The sequence below is a fragment of the Theobroma umbraticum genome, unplaced genomic scaffold, assembly GCF_002168275.2.
Source record: "Theobroma umbraticum cultivar Fairchild unplaced genomic scaffold, ASM216827v3 scaffold_95.0, whole genome shotgun sequence".
Classification (NCBI taxonomy): domain Eukaryota; kingdom Viridiplantae; phylum Streptophyta; class Magnoliopsida; order Malvales; family Malvaceae; genus Theobroma; species Theobroma umbraticum.
The window spans coordinates 11,929,905-11,949,962 of record NW_018397257.1 but is presented as its reverse complement, the minus strand read 5'-3'; the positions used below and the strand labels follow the sequence as shown (position 1 = coordinate 11,949,962).

Sequence of the window (20,058 nt, the reverse complement as noted above, 5' to 3'; positions counted from 1 at the left end):
CAGGAAATAATGTAGATATATATATATATATATATATATATATATATATATATATATACACACACATTCATCCACGTGCATGGGGCAAACTGAAGAAGCATTTAAATAAATTTGGTGGAGTTGTTGGGGAAGGAAATAAAATAAGGTGAGGGTGGTTGGATCAAGATCGGTCCTTGAGGCTCCTCGTCTCGAAGTAAATGCTCAGGTATCCCTGATCAAGTACTCTATCACCTGCCCGCATGAATCTTCTACCAGGGCTGATCAGCGTTCACATGTTGTTGCTTTCGTAATTCTACAATCCCTGAATATATATGAGAAACTACAGTTGACAAAGGCAATTACATATCCTCTTAATGGGAGAATGTTGTCTTAGAGACAGGCTTAACAATTAATGAAGCAGCTGGCATCATATTTATTGAGTTCATTTATGGATGGTTAGCATTGTCAAAGATATAGTTTGTAGTTATGTACTAGTAGTAGTATCGTTTTATCCCTTGACCTGTGGCTACGGGTTCCCACCATCCCACTTCAATTCCTTCCCAGCAAGGGAAAAAGAAGATAAGCCCTGATGGCTCCTTGAGGGACTGGGAATATGACACCCTAAATTTATTTTCTACCCATGAGGGAGAGGGAGAGGGAGAGGGAGAGGGAGAGAGCAGATAGATGACTAATTAACTGATCACTCGATTTTTCAATGACTAGAATTAATGTTTATAGTGCAGAAAACCAGAAGAAACAGTAGCTGCGGCAGAGAGTTAATGCTTAAAACCGGATAAGTAAGTCCCGTCAGTCAAACGGAAATGCCGAAGATAAAAAATGAAAAACTGAAATGGTAAAGTTGTAATAATGGGGCAACATAAGGACTGAATTGTGTGGGAAACTTAACCATAAGTATAATACGCCTCTGTTTGGGTTAACAAGGTATCCTTGAGCTCACTGGCTCCGCCTCAGTCTCTCTCTCTCCGCTCTTCAGTTTTTATACAAACACAAATAAACAAATAAAGGGTTGTTTTCACTTTCAATCCATTTTCCTCCAGCCAAGTCCTACTTACTCTGTATTTTTGGAGCCCAAAGACCAAAAATCGCTTCTCTTTTCAACTCTTAAATGCAGTCTCGTGTTTCAATGACTTGCGACATTATTCGTAACAGATGTAGCTGCTTCAGTTTCAGTTTCAGTGTCACTTTGTGTTGGAGGTTAGCTGCTCATTTCAGTTTCACCGAATTCCGGATCTGAAGAAGCCCGGCATTTTCCTTTTGCAAATGCGGCTCACTGCTGAGGCCCTTTCCTTTCAAGCTTGACTGTCACTTCCACCCAACTCTTGGTACCTCAATCCTCACGCCACTCTCTATCGGGTTTGGATGCTGTTTTCCCAGGTTCCATTCCTTGTTCTTTTTCTTAAATCCACTTTGTTTTGATAATTTTTAAGTTAATTTACTCTCAGCATTGATTTGCTTCCAATAATAGAGCTCGTAGATCTGGGAAGTGTTTCAGGTTTTGACATCAATTCCTATCATGTTTATTTCTTTGGTGAATGGATAGGTGATTCAACAATTTGCTTGTTTCTTCTATGCTCTCGAAGTTTTCATTTTTTGTCAAACAACACTTTACTTTTGCTTCTCCGCAAATGTGGATTTCGTCTTCATCTTTTCCACCTTTTTTCTCTTGCGCAATGTACTAAGCAGCTAAGGTGGTTCAACGACCCTACTACAACCTGTCTAATATTTGAATTTTTCCTGTTTGTTATTAAAAAAAAAAAATTGCCTCTTGAAGCTTGAAAGTTGGAACAGAGAAGCTCCAAAATCTTACGGAAAAAAATCCTCCTTTATTTCTAATTCTAAAAGAGTGTAGCTTTTATTTCTTTTTCTCAAGTATATTCTTCCCTTGGTGCTCTTTAATGGAAAAGCACTCATGTTGCTATCCCTGTCACCTTTTTGTTGTTTTTAAGACCCCTTTTTGCTTTACCTTTGAATTGCATTCAATATTTTACTATCCTTCCAGGCACTTTACCAAGCTAGATGATAACACAGATTTTTTATTCCAAGTATTTTCCTTGTCTAGGGACCCTTGAAATGTGATACTCTTATCTCTCAACTTTATTCCTTCTAACTTGTAAGATATCCTTCTTACTTGAAAAATGAAAAATGAAACACTCTTTCCTACAAAAAATGAGATACCGCTTTTATTATCAAAGACCCATTTTTCTCATGAGCAGCAATTGAACAAGAATTTTTTTATGGAATAGGTTGGTTTTCCTTTTTTTTTTTATAGTTCGATTAAACTCTGAACTCAGTGCCCACGGTCACGGTCATTATTCAAATGCCCACTGGATGTCAAAACCAGTGCCCTTTGGAATCAGAGCATGTCAATGTACTTTCTTATTGGATGTGTTTTCCATTTCTTTTAAAAGTTATATGTTTCCTATTCAGTTTTATGGTGCCGCATAGGGAAGAATGTCAAAGAACTTTCTTATTGGATATGTTTCCCCTTCCTTTCAGAAAATTATCAGTGATGCTGGTTAGAATTTCAGCAACTGCAGACCCTCAAAGAGAAGAATGTCAAAGTACTTTCTTAGTGGATATGTTTCCCCCTCGTTTCAAAATGTATAAAACAGCAACGGGTCATGGAAGAGAATGTCAGACTACATTCTTATTGAATATGTTTCCCCTTCCTTCTAAAAGGATAAATTGAATCTAGTTGGAATTATAGAAACTTCTGACTTTATGCTGAATCAAGTCCTTTTTGCACATGAGCATAAATTTCAATGACCTTCGGGATGTGTTGGTTGGTACCAGTTAATTAATAGGTTCTGACAGAGCCTTTTCCATTTCATTTTTTCTTTGCACTAGGTACGTCAGATTGTTTCTGTGTTTGAGTTATGTCACCCTCTTTTATTTTGTACTTTTCATGCTTGCAACGGAATGGTGTAGCATTGCATTCTTTTTCCTATAAACGTTGGTTTCTAGTCCTTCATTAAGCTGGCTTCCTAATGTGTTCTCTGGTCTTTTGTTTGAAACAGGAAATCAGCAAGGAGTGCAGATGCTACATTTTCATCATCATAATCATTACCATATTCCCTGCACCAAACAACGCCCCATGAAGTTCTGCCTGACTTCAGTGTTTTCTTCCCTTGTCATTATAGGCATTTTTCTTCCTCTAACAATTGCTGATCTAAACTCAGATAAGGAAGCCCTTCTTGACTTTGCTGCTGCTGTCCCCCACCGTCGAAACCTTAACTGGAACTTAACCAACCCTATATGCACATCCTGGATTGGTGTCAAGTGCACTCAAGATAATTCTAGCGTGCTTGCCCTCAGGCTCCCCGGGGTTGGACTCATAGGCAATATCCCATCCAACACCCTTGGTAAATTAGGTGCCCTCAGGACTCTCAGCCTTCGATCTAATCGCTTGAATGGTGATCTTCCTTCAGATATCATCACCCTTCCATCTCTCCAATACCTCTACCTTCAACATAATAATTTATCTGGTGATCTTCCTGTTTCCTTTTCCCTCAAACTTAATGTATTGGATCTTTCATTCAATTCCTTTACAGGCAAAATTCCAAAAACAATACAAAATTTGACACTACTTACTGGATTGAACCTTCAGAACAACAACCTTTCTGGACCAATACCTAATCTCAACCTTACTAGGCTCAAGCATTTGAATTTAAGCTACAACCAGCTTAGTGGTCCGATCCCATTGCCCCTTCAAAGATTCCCTAATTCATCCTTTGTAGGAAACTCACTATTGTGTGGACTGCCTTTACAAGCCTGCTCACTCCCTCCATCACCATCTCCTGCTTATTCTCCACCCCCTCCGACGTTTCCTCAAAAGCAAAGCTCCAAAAAGAAACTGAGTTTGGGAGTTATCATTGCCATTGCAGTCGGAGGGTCTGTAGTGCTGTTTCTTTTAGCTTTAATTATCTTATGCTGCTGTCTGAAGAAAAAGGATAATGGAGGAAGTGGTGTATTAAAAGGGAAGGCTTCGGGTGGTGGCAGGAGTGAGAAGCCAAAAGAGGAGTTTGGAAGTGGGGTGCAAGAACCTGAGAAAAACAAGTTGGTTTTCTTTGAAGGATGTTCTTATAATTTTGACCTTGAGGATTTGTTAAGGGCTTCAGCTGAAGTTCTGGGAAAGGGTAGTTATGGCACAGCATACAAGGCTGTCCTGGAGGAATCCACAACAGTGGTAGTCAAAAGGTTGAAGGAAGTGGTAGTGGGGAAGAAGGATTTTGAGCAGCAGATGGAGATTATAGGAAGGGTCGGGCAGCACCCAAATGTTGTCCCACTCCGTGCTTATTATTACTCCAAGGATGAGAAGCTGTTAGTTTATGACTATATCCCAGGCGGCAGCTTGTCCACACTTTTGCATGGTACTATATTCTTCTCCTCATGTTTCTTTGCTTTCCTTGTAATTCCTCTCTCCCCCACTTGCCCTCTAATATCACTTTCAAACAATTTCTACAATAAGTTTTTGGAAATTAAGCATGTAATATTTCATGCATTTTGACGACAGGAAACAGGGGAGGTGGAAGAACCCCATTAGACTGGGAATCCAGAGTAAAAATCTCCCTTGGAGCTGCCAGAGGAATTGCCCACGTTCATTCTATGGGTGGTCCAAAATTTACTCATGGAAATGTCAAGTCCTCAAATGTTCTCCTCAATCAAGATCTTGACGGGTGCATCTCTGATTTGGGTTTGACCCCTCTTATGAATGTCCCTGTAACTCCATCTCGAACAGCAGGGTATCGTGCTCCTGAGGTGATTGAAAGCCGTAAGCATACTCATAAATCAGATGTGTACAGCTTTGGTGTCCTGCTTCTTGAGATGCTGACTGGGAAAGCTCCACTCCAATCACCTGGACGGGATGACATGGTTGATCTTCCTAGGTGGGTTCAATCTGTTGTCAGGGAGGAATGGACAGCTGAGGTCTTTGATGTTGAGTTGATGAGGTTCCAGAACATTGAAGAAGAAATGGTGCAGATGTTACAAATTGGGATGGCATGTGTGGCAAAGGTGCCAGACATGCGACCTAATATGGATGAAGTTGTTAAAATGATTGAGGAAGTCCGGCAATCAGACTCAGAGAACCGGCCATCTTCTGAAGAGAACAAGTCCAAAGATTCAAATGTGCAGACCCCGTGATTGTCCATACGCTGCTGCATTGTGTTTTTAGGAACATGTTTTTTGTAAACATTGCCTAGTAAGGTTTTCCCAGCCATTATCTGACCTTGCATGCATGGCTTCTCAAACTTAAAGTCGGTGTTGTTGTGCAATTTTTCTGAGGGGATTTACTGTTATGAATTCTCACTTTAATTAGGTGGGATTTCCTTTTCCTGATTTATTGTAATATTCATTTTCAGCAATATGATTTACATTTACTTCAATGAAAGAACTTTCTGTATTCCTTTCAATATTTCTTACTTGTCTCTTCCTTACCGGCTCGAGGAAAAGTTTGTATTTTGTAGGTTAGCTTGTTACTAGTCCAGGAATAGACAAGTAGCTCCATTAATAAGTATTTTTCCTTTTGGGTCATTGTTAGTTTGTTCTACAAAGGGCATCAATATCATCATGTAGGTGAAATTAAGTAGCAGTATTAGTAGTAGTTACTTGAAAAGAATCAGATTTTGTTGAAGGGTAATGAGAGCATGCAATAAAACGAGAATAAAAGAAAAGAAAAATCCTGTATCATCATTCTTCAAAGTGACAGGAACACGACAAGGCACTTCAGCATGTTATATTGCAATGGAAGGCCAGAAAGAAAGTGTAAAAAATTTGGGTGCAATGCCAATATGGAGGGAACTGAGCTAAAGAAGTTGAAATTATAAATGGAAAGGGTAATGGTTAGGGTGGCAGACGGAGACTAGCAGTGGTGACAAAAGAAGGGGGAAAGAATCAGTCAAATGGAAAGCCAAACGAGGCAAATTGGAAAGAAGGCAAAAGATAAAGGATGAGAGTGCAAAATCAAGGAAAAAGGACCAGGAAGAGTGGATAGGCATAGGCTTGCTTGTTTTCAAGTCATTAAAATAATACTAAAAGAAATGAAAAGGCATCGCATGGACGTTAATCTTACGCAAAAATATTGAATGACAGAAAATTCTAGAAGCAAGCAACCCTGAACCCACCCTTTTTCTCCATTTCGCCGGTCTGCCCTGCTCTGCTCTGCTCTGCTCTATCATTGGCCTTTGATTGTCCTTTTTCTGTTTTCTCATCAATTGGCTGCTCTTGTAAAATCTTCAGCTTTTCTTCAGATTTGGGTGATTGGTAAGCTGTTTCTCTTCTCTCCTATTATTTCCCTTTTATTTGTTTTTTGTTTTAGATAATACTAATAATTTAGTGGGGATCTGATGGTGAATCAGGTGATTGATTGTTCGATTCCTGAATTTGATGGCTTCGAAGAGGATCCTCAAAGAGCTCAAGGATTTACAGAAGGACCCTCCAACCTCCTGCAGTGCTGGTTTCTCCCTCTTCTTTCTTTCGTTTTGTTTTTCTGGTTCTGGTTTTGGTTCTTGATTTACAGAAGGATGTTCCTTTTTTTTATGTATACTTAATTTCTTCCAAGTTTTATTCTTTCCTTCCTTCCTTCCACTGGCTTCCAGCTCTTTGGCTAAATTATTTTTGTGTTGAGTTGCATTAAGATTTGGCCTCTATGCAACCCAGCTCTGAAAGATTTTATTTTGACTGATTTTGTTATTTCCCAATCTTTTTCTCGAAGATAACTGCTTTTCACTCTTCATTTTCATTCAATGCAGGCCCTGTAGCTGAAGACATGTTTCATTGGCAAGCAACAATTATGGGGCCTGCTGATAGCCCATACGCCGGAGGAGTCTTTCTAGTCTCCATTCATTTCCCACCTGATTACCCATTTAAGCCCCCTAAGGTACTTTTCCTCTGGGTACTGCAACCTCGTATCTATTGTAATATATATCTTCCTTGCCTTACATCTATGCCAAAACTCTGGAAGCCTCATGATAACATCATCCTCAAAACCTAGTAAGAGAGAGAGAGGAATTATGCGACGCAAGAACCTTCTTTAGTGAGCCACTCTTAGTTAGATCTCTGACTTGATTTTAGCTAGAGTTGCTTTAGAAACCAACTCATGACTTCAAGGAGTACGTTACTGCCTCCAGGTCGTAAACAATTTTATTTTATTTTTCCATTTTGGGATGTCCCAAACTAATTTTCTATCTCTATATAATTGAAAATATGAGTTGGGATAGTTGTGAAATCTAGTGCAATTCTTCATGTTGATTATGGCTACATAAACTGTCTCATATGTTATTGAATGGTGGGAATGGCAAATGTGATCACATGAGCATCAAATATTTTCTAGTTTAATAATGAATAAATTAACAAGAATGACATGGTATGGCATTCATCTCTTTATGTAGTGCTCTGCTCTAGTAGGATTGATGTGGACATGCATGTTGATTGCAACTTTTCTCATTAGCTCTCCTCATCACAGACCTTATAGCAATTAGCAACACCTTTTTGGGGATATAGAATTCTTTGGCTTGTGGTTTCCCTGCTAGATTAGAAAAGCAGTGTTATTGTTGGTAGGGAGGGAGGAAACTGGATGAGATGAGGGAGGAAGAAGATGGTCTTAAGTTTATGGTGAAGAAGGAGGCCTGTAAATTGCAAACATAGACACTGTGCATAGACAAACACACATTCAAACATTTATGTATGTATTTATTTTAACTTTTATTTTTTAAGTTGCAATTGTTACCAAATTGTAATTAAGACTTGAGAAATATTGTGTTCCTTGCCATTAGAGATGTGGAGTTAGCTGGATTATATCTTTTTATGTATTTCAGGTTGCATTTAGGACTAAGGTGTTCCACCCAAACATTAATAGCAATGGAAGCATATGCTTGGATATTCTTAAAGAACAATGGAGCCCTGCACTAACCATTTCCAAGGTTTGTTTTAGTTGTTTGCCTCTCCTTCGTCTTTGTTTTTCATTGATCAGCTATTAGTTTTTCATGAAATTGAAGATCCAGCAGATTTAATCATTATTAGTCTGTACAGGATGACTAGCTTTTTATTCGAGCTAAGTAGAGTTGCAATGAAGTTGCTTGACACATTTCAATCCAAAATCTTTATAATCATCCTTTTTTGGAACTGTTGCAAATGAAAAACACTAGACTGCTTTGTTCTTTATAATCCATAATTTCAACTTTTCTACATGGCTTGTATTTTTTGGTTGGTGGTGTAATTCTATGCATGGTTCATGAGTTTCTTAGATTGGGATTGAAGTGCAGATGTGTCGATCATCTCTTGGTTGTTGAGGGTAATGTCTTGGTACGCTTATGTGCTGATAAAGCTAGGGTAATGAGAGTGAAACTTCAGCACATAAATACAATCATAGTGCTGGCTTTTATTATTTGATGTGGTTTTGTACACTGATGTAGCCCTGTAATCTAAGCCTTAAAAATGTTTGGTGCAAAGTAGGTTCTAGTGCTTCTGTCTTATCAACTCTATCATGTGCTGTAGGTGCTGTTATCTATTTGTTCCCTGTTAACGGACCCAAACCCAGATGATCCACTGGTTCCTGAAATTGCTCATATGTACAAGTCTGACAGGGCCAAGTATGAGGCAACCGCTCGCAGCTGGACTCAGAAGTATGCAATGGGTTGAAGGCGATAAATCCCCCACCAATGCCCCTCCCCCCGCCCCAAAAAAAATGGGAATTCTGGTTGTAGGTTCATTTAGGTGGAGGAAAAACTATGTTAAAATGATATGTCTCACTATGGTTTTTGGTTGGGAAATCAAAAAAGTTAAAGGAATTTATCATCATTTTGTGAATATTTATTCAAGGACATTATAGGGGAAACTGTAATGTAATGTTGCTGTGTTGTTGTTGAAGTGAATGGTCTGCTTACCAATCTCATTTTAAGTACTTAATTATGTGGTATGATTGAAATAATGCCTTAGCCAACAATCTTCTTTTGACGTTGAGATAGGTGGTCCTGGAAGTGGTCGGATTATTAAATTCATTCAACGGGTTAAATATAATTTGTTCAAAACTTATAATTATAGAATATAAAATTTTGATGTTCTGTCACCAAAAAGAAAGAATCATCCATTGATTCAATATCCCCTGCCCCTTTACTCCCTTGGGAAGCTCTGCTGCTTGTAAGCTCGGAGTGGGAGTCTGGGCTTACCTAATCTGGTACGATTGTGAATCTTGAGGTTCAAATTGCTGAAGAGCAGGGAGAACGTGGCGAAGATGATTGAACAGAAATGCGATGTTTCGTTACGTAGCAGTGAGGATAATGGAGCATGAAAAACATGGCGTAGGAGATGTTGAAACCGCAGGAATTATTGAAACAGCAGAAGCTTTCAGCTGATTTGGCAATGAGGTTTCCAAGCGTATTGCTGGAAAGGAATGGGTGGCCTGGCCCTGACTCTGGCCCTTGTGGTTAAAAACTGAAACCGACATCGTGTCACTTAACTCTTCAATTGTTCACTTAAAGGATTGATGAGTGTCTCGACAGTTTTGGAGGTGTTGCTGTTGCAAGCACGGGTTTATTCCCTTTCAAGCTTAAAATTGATCAGCTCAATACAGTACAATACCATGCAAGGATCATTGTCTGGGCAGTAAACATAAATCATGGAAAACATGGCATCGCTGATGTTGAAACTCTGATACATCATTGAGAAGGAAAAGCCTTCAATTGCTCTGGCTTGAAAGGGAGGGATAACGATGCTTTTAACATAGTAATGGCGTTTTATGCATGCCTCTGCCCTGCTCTGCTGCCTTGTACCCTGGTTTCGATCTTACTGATTTAGGTTGAAAAGGAAGGCATTATTATACCCTAAGCGTAAGAGAGTGAATCTTTATACATTAATCAATTCCTGAAATGCATAGTCAAGATATAATGATCGACCGCACCCTCCAAGGAGCCCCATTAATGAGAAAAGGCTAAGCAAAAAAGAAATAGCATATGGGAAATCAATCGCTTGGTTGTCAAGCAAAAAGGGGGTCACCTGCGCCGCTCCTTTGGATGATACTTCACATGCTGACTCATTGCAACTCGTTAACTTTGCTTCTTCTTCAAGACAAAAACCACCTACCGCTACACCTTTTCCAACATTTTAATACTTGTATTGTATTTAAGCCGGATTCTTTGCTTTGTTATACTATATAATGTAATGATATATAATTAATTATTGGTTAACATTGCACATATTTGCCCATTAATTATAAAATGTATTTTGTTTCAATTTGGAAACTTAATATATAGACAGACACATGTGTGTTTATTATATGTATGTATGGGTATGTTGTTTTCTGCTCAGATTCTTCTTTTTAAAGCGTTCTAATGAGAACCAGATTATAGTATTAGAGAAGGTCCTCAGCAACAGAAACATGACAAGGAGGGGGTGTTATTCTGCATGCAGGGAATCTGTAGTTGTGTAGTAAAAAGGAATTTTTGTCATAATCCTGTTCCTCTAAAAATAAAAAGGTTGGACTCTTTCAACTCTGAGGCAGCTAAATGCTAAATATATATAGATTGTTTAATTAATGTTTCCATTTTCTCTATCTATGCTTTTTGGAATCTCATCTGACCCATAATTTTACCACTGACTGGGAAAGTAGTGCTTGTTTCTTTATAAGCTTCAAGTCCAAAATTTTGTACTCCTAATTAATAATTTGATGATTACAGGGATGGCAATCATTCGGCTGCAGCCAAAACAGGTGGGTTCTTCTAGTCAATGATGAGCTTGAGCCCCCAGTGCAGTGCCGTGCTTGTGCTGAGCCTGAGAGTTGAAACGGCCATTACTAATACTAATACGGGCAATCGAGTGGGCGGTGGAGTCGACGCAGGCGAGTTGTGGGATGCAGGAGGCAATGGAGTAATGTATCACGCATCCCAAACCACGTGGACGAGATTGTCCGAAAACCCATTCAGCCCCAAGCTTAGGTGGCTTTTCTGAGACATGATTCAAAGAGCAAAGCATAGATGGATGGAGTGCTTCGTGTGTTAGAAAAGTCATTGATTGAACCACATTTCCCGCTGCTTTGAAAATCTAACATCAAGTTTGTGGTTGTGGTGTTTCAAGTTTGACCACTCAACGGACCACCAACCAACCTGGGGAGTGGGAACTAAAAAGAGAAGGACAAATTAAGATCCATAAGCAATTCCTTCAAACAATATGGTATATGGAGTTTGGTTTCAACTAGTTTGAACTCAACTTACTGTAAAAGTAAAATTAGCAATTCAAACAGAGAAACAAGTTGTAGTAACCACTTTTGGCTTCCATACAATCCAGCGCCCATTGTCTATCTGCATCATTGTTTACAAGCTTCGGCTTCCATACAATCACAAGGAGAAGATGCTTTAGAATTTAGCAGTAGCCAGCGGTACTAGTACGGACTAGTTTTACTTAAATTATAAATTAATTAATTCTGCTCGGAAAACGAGAGTTTTGACACGTCAACAGAGTGAGGCAGCTGGATTCAGTGTTTCGACAGGGACCCACACCCCCACGAGAAGGAGTAAACAAATTTATTCACCCTCACTCCAACGTCAACGTGCACTATATATACCCCCTTTTCTTCTTCTCGTTTCCTGGCTCTTTCCTTCGCCTCTCTTTTCCTCTACTTTAAATTATTAACAAGAAAAAGATATCAACGTAATTATTTTCTCTCTTCAATTTTCTCAGCCATCCCGACTCTCCGATAGCTAAGTGGTTGTGTATGTGTTATTCCCGCCAAAACCCCAGCTCCCTACCCTCCGCTCACCCTGCTGCTGTGGTTTAGTTGTGTCCAATATTACTCCTACTTCTACTCTACTACATAAACAAAAAGCAGAGCATGCGCCTTCTGTCTTAGCTAGCGGTATCTTTTACTCTCCACTCTAGAGTCTAGAACAGGCGCAGGGGCAGGGGCAGCAGCTCTATGTAGAATTTCTCTTATTTCCATCCATGTACTTCCACACGATGCTCTTCACTCTTCATCAAGCTTGAGTTTGGGAATTGCGATCTATGTTACTGTTCCGATCCACACCATGATCACTTAGCTTGCTGCAGCCTTGGCCTAAATAGTTGAGGCGCCACCCCGTGATGAGCCCGCAGACTCAGTACTCGTTCTCCGACATGGTCAAATTCACAGAGCATGTCATCACCACCAACAAAGCTCCTCCGCAACCAACCAGAAATATCCCTCAAAAGCTTCTCAGAATCATCCTTACCGACGCAGATGCCACCGATTCTTCTAGTGACGAAGAACATGACCAACCAACGCCAACTAGAAGACGCTTAAACACCGTAAGGAGAGTGAAAAGGCACGTCAAAGAGATCAACTTTCAACCACTATCCGCATCGTCATCAGCCTCTACTAGTACTACTAGTAAGTCATTAGTCAAGCAACAACCAAGCACGAAAAGAGAAAGACCATCCCCGCAATCTGACGTCACTCGCCGTAAAAAGTTCAGAGGAGTCCGGCAGAGGCCCTGGGGACGCTGGGCTGCCGAGATCCGAGACCCCACCCAGCGCAAACGAGGTCTGGCTTGGCACTTTTGACACCCCTGAGGAAGCTGCCACCGTCTACGATAAAGCTGCCCTCTTGCTCAAGGGTTCCTAACGCCCTCACCAACTTCCCTAACCCCGTTTCGACGGAAAAGAAAGCCGCCGTTGACCAAAGACAAGGCGACAGCTTGGACTCCTCGCCGTGTTCATCTCTCTCTCTCTCCACGTCGGTTCTCCGGTGCGAAGAATTGACGCCCTTCGACGGCTTGGGGTACTTCGACGTCGACGCTTTTGGCTTCCAGATTGATGTTCCCTCCTATTCCACGGATCTCTCCTTGTCGGATAGCATTTTTGCCAAGGAAGAAGAATTCTCCGACTTCAACGTTGACGATTTCTTGGTCGGAGATTAGCAGCATTTTCTCATACTAATAATAATAGTAATTATACTATTACTGTTATTAAAGGAGAAGTAATTTTTTGGCAAAAGAAAAGAAAAAAAGAAAAAGAGTTTCTTTTTCGTAGAAGTATTCGTATCTTGCTCAGTGGAGAAAATTTTGTTGATACGTATGGCCATGGTGCCAGGTTTGTTGCTATGTGGCGGGTGAGTGTGATTGGTCCGCCCTTTAGCATTAGGATTTCTAAAACTGCCCCCATGTTGTTTGTTGGATTGGATGTTCAAACGATGGAGTGTAATTAGAGCGAGTTTAGCCGATTTTGGCAAAATATACGGCGATTTTGTCTCGTGTTGAAGTCTGAAACCTTTTTTTTTTGTTTTTTAAGTATTTATATCATGTTTATTGCATCGTTAGTATAAAAATACTAGTAGCTGTTTCTAGTGTTACGTTGAAAATTCTAACCAATGGTGATTGCGATGATTGGAGATGTTAAAGAGTTGCTTGGATGTCACGCCAAGCGTTGAAAAGCAATGATAGTGGTGCTTCTGGTGGTTTCCTAGTTGAATGAATCTTCTTCTTCTTCTGCTAGCCATTGGCTCAATCGCCTACCATAACAGTTACTGTTACTATATACCTGTAGAGCGACAGCGACAGAGACATTTTTTGTAGTGGACGACGCATTGTTGGAAAATTCAAACGTTGGACATGTGTTGGAAAAGTAGCCACCCTCACTCTCCCTCCATGGCTTGGCTTCACAGGCTTACACGCCACGTCTATTCCCAATGCCATGAGCTTCGCCTCTGTCGGATATGTTGGGCTCCACGCTATTTCAACTTTGCTCTCCTTTTCGCCTTTTTCCGATATGCCTTCTCTTCACAAATACCAGTTTGTAATGATGATTGGAGAGATAAGCTCTCGACTGATTTCTAATTATTACTTTTTTTTTTGAATAATTAATGCCTTTTAACTTGTTTATATTCAATGGATGATATGTTCTGATGAAACAGACTTCAATTTGAAAATGTGGAGAGGGTGCCAGGATTTGGATATAACTTGAAATGGTTACATACATGCATGGGGTGCCCTGGTTTGAGTCTCACATAGCTGATAGTTGTAATGTTTCCAAACCTTCCGCCTATGTGTTACTTCTTTATATATATATATATATATTCTTGTGTTACTAAAAAATGGACTCATGGAGCATCGACCCCAGATCTTTTGAGCATCCGTAAAACATAGCAGTACAACTTTACTTAGCTGCGCATCGGACTGATTTAAGCTAAACTCGACGGCGGATGCATCTTTCTTTGAAGAAATACTAGGCTAACGAGCCACATGGTAAGGGTAAGCAGCAGAAGATAGATTTTTGGGTGGGGGCCAGACACCCAAGGCTCACTGCTTGTGGTTCATATTAATGAAGGGCCCACCGTGATGGGTCAGATTCACTCACCTTGTGCACAATTTGATGATGGGATTGGAATTGACAAAGGAAAATACAAATGCAACGAAGGTGTTCACCGGCGGCTGCAAAAGAAAACCTGAGTGTTTGCCCGTTTGCAGGTACAAGGGTTAAAATGCGGAGTCTTGTTTTGCTATCGTCAAAGAAATTTGGAACAATCGGCAATGTGGTTAACCATGATCAAGTTGTTAAACAATCAAATGGTGAAGACTGAATTGAGATCCCCAGGGGCCCCAAGGTTGGTGACCAAACAGATACGAAAGTTTCAAAAGCCAAAATCTGGCCATCACCACCGGCACTAGCTATACAAATATAACCACAGCCGCCTCCCACTATCCACTCCATTAATTTATTAATCAAAACCTTCTCCTTCTGAATATCCCCATTCCATTGGATTTTAGTATTGGGAAAAGCTGACGCATGACCAATCTTCATCCAATCATCTTCTCCTACTGTTTCTAACTGTACGTACTAACATCTGCTATATCTCTAAAAACTTCCAAGCTGAGCTTAATTACTTTTGTTAATTAATTTCTCCCCAAATTATCCATTGACTTTGGTATCCCTAACCACTCTTCATATGTGAATACAAGGCAAGGCACTAGGCAGGTCCCAACTTGGAGCAAATAGATTCGAAGAGTAAAAAGTAAGTATATATGTTTGTATGCAGAAAGTAGGCTCTGCTGTTTGTCCAAAACTCAGGAAAGAAATAGTTTCAGAGAGACGTGGTAGAATAAGGCTGGCCAATCCTGTTTCTCATAAATTTGTTCCCTTGCCTTAAAATCATTCGACTGTCCTAAGTTGACCAAACTCCGCTTCCATTATTGGCCTTTGAAAAATTCAACTACACCTAAGAAGAAGCAAAGTTTCAGGACAACAGGAGCCCATTAATTTGTCAAAGTTCTTCTTCTTCTTTATATATATATATATATATATATATATATATTATATAATAACAAAAAGATTCAGTCAAAATAAATAAACCCACAATCCACGGCAAAAAATCAAATTAGTTAATTGCTATGATATACTATAGAAATTTGGAAATTGAGTTCGCTATCTTAATCACTAGTTACAATGACCGATACTTTTTTTCTGAAAGATACAATGACCAATACTATACTTGTATCTTCCTCTTACTTTTCTTGACAAATTTCCACATGTGCAGGCAACTCAGAGTCTAAATTTCAACGTTAACTTTAAGGAACCCAGGTTCTAAAAATCCATTTAAAGCCCAAAAGTTGGTGGATGGAAAAGGAGTGGGAGCAGGGTTTTAAGTTTGACTTGACCAGTCCATGGACCAAGGTTATTTTGTTGAAATTATCATCAAGAAAAAGAAAACACATAATTTTCCAATTTCCAGACGATTGCATCCCTTGTGTCTCACTGAGCAATGACTTTGAATTAAGTTTTTCTATTTGTCAAATATACACTTGAATATAGCCAAAGTTTGGCCCAGAAAGGAACTGTGTGTGGCCAGTTGACGGTCTGTTGTCGCAGCTGATGTTGGAGTGGCCCTAGTCTCCAAAAAACAGATTGTATCTCTGAAACAACGTTGACGTTGGGCTGCTAAATTTCTCGGGCCAGGCAGTCTTTCAGATTCCATGTTCTGATAAGGGCTTGATTTAGATTTGTTAGAATGATGGCAGGCTACTAGTCTAAAACCTCTCGCATCAAGTTGGCTGAAAGTAAAAGCTCACATCTCTGCTTCCATTTCTACTTTTCTAAGCATTTTTCAACGGGTTTACTTCATTTTTCCTTGCCTTCTTTTCCCCTAGTAAGTAGTAACATTTAAATGCTCAATATGAATGTTTAAGAGTTTCTCTTGTGTTTTATTTTGTGCCTTTCGTTTTCAATGTCCGATGTTTTTGTTTAATTTAGCTCTCTGATCATCTGTGGCTAAATGCCAGTCTCAGCATGCAGATTAGTTAATTACCAAATTACTATTGAATTTATTTCAGGTAACAATGATCGGGAATTAAAAGATGCTTGTTTAATTAAAATAGTCCTTCTTAGCAGATGATTGGAGTGATATAGATTGCATTCAAAGTAGATGTAGCTGTATAATGTTGGTACATAGATAGATTTCATTTGTTTAGCATCCATCTGTTTTGTTTAGCAGCAGCACTCATTTGACTTTATAAATATACAATTAAGAGCAATGATATAGATATTATATAAAGTGGAGCATTTATTTTGTTGAAGCGATGTCATCTTGTCATTAACATCTCCGGTAGGCGTAGAGGGATGCATGAATCATGCTTGATCAGATGTTCATGCTCGTGAGGAGAATCATGAACGCCACCGTTGATAGACATAAACTCCAGCTGGATGAGTACAACTTTGTTGCACTGCTACTTGGGTAATCGGTCGTGTTTATATCTGTCAATGAATTGATAGCCAAAATTACAAGCATTATACTGGTTATAGCTGTTAGAGATTTCAATTAGTAGTGCAGCAGCTAATTATAAGATTGAGATTCGATTCGAGAAATCAAGTGTACCTGCAAGGTTTGTACACCCTTTTGTGATGGCATTATAGACAAACGCAACATTGGCCTTGTTGGTAAACCGGAAGTCTCGTTTTACTGAATGAATACAGTCAAGCACATCCTTGGTCTGATGACTGCACCCGTCGGTCTTGCAATAGTCTTTGAATTCACTTACGTCCACATTGATCACTCCGGTTAGCGTTAGTACCTGTTTCCCTTTGCATTCACTAGATTTCTGTGCACCCAAAAGTGCAAATTGCAGTCATTTACTATATATAACAAACCAAATCTACAAGCATTTTCATCAAACCAGAAAAACGAAAACTAAAATCTACAAGCACTGCTTTAATCTTAATCCTTCATGTTAATTATACCATAGGAAAGAAAAAAAGGTAAGAACTAATTACCTGGTATTCAAGCAAGCATTCCGCGGCACTTATCCAACCCCAAAATGGACTCAAATTCACATGTTTTGGTATGTCCGTCTTGTCTGCAACCAGTCCCACCAACACATATACATACATCCGTTAGACATATACAATACCTAATTAATTAGCATTCATGAGTTGAGAAATGCACGAAACAATCACTTATAAGTACACAAATGAGACGCTGTATATTTATTGTTGTTTTTGGTTTAGATCAAAGATAGGGAGGGGATGAACAACAGACTCTGAGCTGCAGCATGGCGAAGCAGAAGAAGAATCCCCATTAATAACCACAAACTCCTGCGGTATTCCATCTCTTTAATTTCCTAGCAGAAATTTTGTGAAAGGTGAGAGAATGTTTAACGCCCTCATACACCTCGAGCGGGGTGTAAATTAATAGGAGTGAGAGTTTCCGACTTTGGACAAAAGTAAACAGAGGCGAACATAGTAGATATTAGGAATATAATTTTATGTTGAGTATATGCTGAGGTATATGAATAACCTTGTGATGAGAACGAGGAAATAGAAAATCAATAAACAGCAACTACATATATGTAGCTTACAAAATGAAACCATCAATTTTTGGATTAATATGTCGAGAATTAAGAGGTACAACTTTGTTGGGTTTTTCTTGTATTCATTTGGCTCATAAGATATATAGCCATACACTGCTTCGTCTGACTTGAGTCAGAATTACTGAAATGAATATATATACATACATATATATATATATATATATATTTAAAGATTTTGATAAAAAACTTGTTTATCTCTTTTCCTCATCATTTTTCTTATCAAAAACTCTGATTCTTTGGACTAATCTGTCATCCAATTAGGCCTCAATTTTGTACTTGCTTCACTCAATTTTAGTGGTGTATATGTTATAGATTAGCCTTAATTTCGCAGCCAAGGAAAGACAAACCCTTTGATTTTTTGAACTAGTTGTTTAATTCTTGAGTAGCTTAATTAACAAGAAGGCAAATTAATACACCAACACCAGATGAATCCTTTGATTTAAGTAGCACAGTTGATGGAAGTCACAGCTTCAAGTAGATAGGCAAAGAGATGAGAGGGCGTTGAGAAAAAGGGGCTGTGGTCACTCTCCACAACAAACACTTGAGCCGGCGGCCACCTTCTGATCATTGCATCTTGTTGGTGTTGCATTATAACTCGATCGTGCATTGTCTTGATAAAGACACGCGGCACACTGTCAGCTCCGGATTCAGGGCCCTCGGTGAAGTGAACACCTCGGAATGGTCTCAAAGGTCCTGGTCGCAGCAGCATCGCGGCCAAAGTCGAGTCCTGATGATGGATCAGTGCAAATTAAAGGCCCCCTCAATTATACTAGCTAGTACTGGTTCTAGTGCATAATTAATTTGTGCGTTTGTGTTATGAACTTAATTAATTATAAATCCTGTGCTAGCTAGCTAGGAAGTTTTAGTACCCAGTGCTCACCTCCTTAGAGCTCAAATGATAAAGAATTTTGCGTTGAAACTGCGCTTTGATTACGGTGCTGGTTGGGGGTTGATCAGCTCCCAGTCCGTATACTGTCTTATTTATATCGCCATACTTGGATAAATCAGGATCTGCCTACTCTCATTTGCACAACATATGTACTACCGTTGGTTAGTGTGCACACAGATGACTATGGATCATGAGGATTATTAGAAGGTAATTAGGGATGACAATGGGGAGGGGCGGGAACATGCATAGAAAGAATCAGGCAAGAATGTTATGTTAATTGATTATACTGCGATCGTAGCTACAGGTAATTAATCTAATTAATCTCTGGACCGCATATATATATATATATATATATATGTTATATTAGCAATATTGACTCGTTCAAAAAACCAAGCAAGGATGGCAGTGCAATTCTCCTATTTTTTGTTTCTGGTTCATCATTTAGCGAACACAGAGAAACACCTCAAGACACAAATGAAAAACAGAAAGGATAAAGGACAGAGACGGCACATGCCATAACACAAATTTTACAAATCAATATGCTGATGTAGACTTTAGAGTATAGTTGCCGATGCAATGTGGTGCATTGCATCCAGCTTACCGAGGAGATGCTTTGACTGCTATCAAATGAATACTAATTCAATTTCAGGTTGAACATATAATAAAAAGTAGTGATACTGTTAATTGTCTAAAATCCAATAGTCACAGAAAGGTTTTGCTCTAGAATAAGTAACTACGAATCACTGATCACAGATGCATTGCACAAAAGAAGTTGAGAGAGTGAATCTTACATCTTTATAATCTTGGTCGCTGACAAACCCACGCCTGAGCATATTAGCAGCAACATAAATGGCCATATGAATTTTATTAGCAAACCTGTGTATAGCATACGTTAAGCTCAGACCTCCCGCACTGTGTCCAACCAATATCACCTGCCAAATTAAGCTATATATTTAAGTAAACAGGTAGCTCTACCCTCCACAAAAGAATTAGCAAATCCTTCTATAATTTTCAATGATTAGTGGCTAACGTTTTCATTCTCCGGTAAGTTGGACAAGAGGTCAATAAGCGGTTCATTATACTCTTGGAAAGTGAAGATGGTATTGGGGTCGGATGGATCGATACCCGAAGCTTTAAGGTCAAGACAGGTAACCTTGTAGTCTGATGCTTCCAGTAGACTCCTGATTTTGAACCAGCACCAGGCTCCATGGCCGAAGCCATGCACCATAACGAAATGCAACTTTTTCTCTGTGTCGCCCATCTCTCGATCGATAGCTCTCTCACTTTCTTAACTCGCCCTTGCAGATCTTGCAAGGTTGACCGCTTTTAAGTTGCGTCTCTGCTTGC

General features: G+C 39.4%; 4 protein-coding genes across 5 annotated transcripts; 3 read left to right on the top strand and 1 right to left on the bottom strand.

The window, feature by feature from the left end:
- Window positions 1–905: 905 nt before the first annotated feature.
- LOC110413029 (putative inactive receptor kinase At5g58300) lies at window positions 906–5,415 on the top strand. 2 transcript variants are annotated; one of them, XM_021423746.2, is made up of 4 exons: window positions 906–1,374; window positions 2,497–2,847; window positions 3,018–4,370; window positions 4,514–5,415. In XM_021423746.2, exons 3-4 carry the CDS (start codon window positions 3,038–3,040, stop codon window positions 5,140–5,142), a joined length of 1,962 nt encoding a protein of 653 aa, XP_021279421.1. In that variant the 5' UTR covers window positions 906–1,374; window positions 2,497–2,847; window positions 3,018–3,037; the 3' UTR covers window positions 5,143–5,415. The 2 variants fall into 2 exon arrangements, with proteins under 2 accessions (XP_021279421.1, XP_021279420.1); XM_021423745.2 differs by lacking the exon at window positions 2,497–2,847 and having other exon boundaries at window positions 907–1,374.
- Window positions 5,416–5,886: 471 nt separating this feature from the next.
- Window positions 5,887–8,865, top strand: LOC110413030 (ubiquitin-conjugating enzyme E2-17 kDa). Its single transcript, XM_021423748.2, has 5 exons — window positions 5,887–6,261; window positions 6,357–6,454; window positions 6,750–6,877; window positions 7,815–7,919; window positions 8,494–8,865. Exons 2-5 carry the CDS (start codon window positions 6,385–6,387, stop codon window positions 8,635–8,637), a joined length of 447 nt encoding a protein of 148 aa, XP_021279423.1. The 5' UTR covers window positions 5,887–6,261; window positions 6,357–6,384; the 3' UTR covers window positions 8,638–8,865.
- A 3,023-nt stretch (window positions 8,866–11,888) lies between these two features.
- LOC110412168 (pathogenesis-related genes transcriptional activator PTI6-like) lies at window positions 11,889–13,052 on the top strand. The gene is given in 3 exon segments (XM_021422645.2): window positions 11,889–12,507; window positions 12,509–12,583; window positions 12,585–13,052. Coding segments are annotated over 3 exon segments (813 nt in total). The 5' UTR covers window positions 11,889–12,069; the 3' UTR covers window positions 12,885–13,052.
- A 5,208-nt stretch (window positions 13,053–18,260) lies between these two features.
- On the bottom strand, window positions 18,261–20,058 carry LOC110412787 (methylesterase 17-like). Its single transcript, XM_021423408.1, has 4 exons — window positions 19,742–20,058; window positions 19,503–19,643; window positions 18,703–18,837; window positions 18,261–18,549 (listed from the first exon to the last, which is right to left on the bottom strand). The coding sequence occupies exons 1-4, from the start codon at window positions 19,970–19,972 to the stop codon at window positions 18,262–18,264; spliced, it is 795 nt and encodes a 264-aa protein (XP_021279083.1). The 5' UTR covers window positions 19,973–20,058; the 3' UTR covers window position 18,261.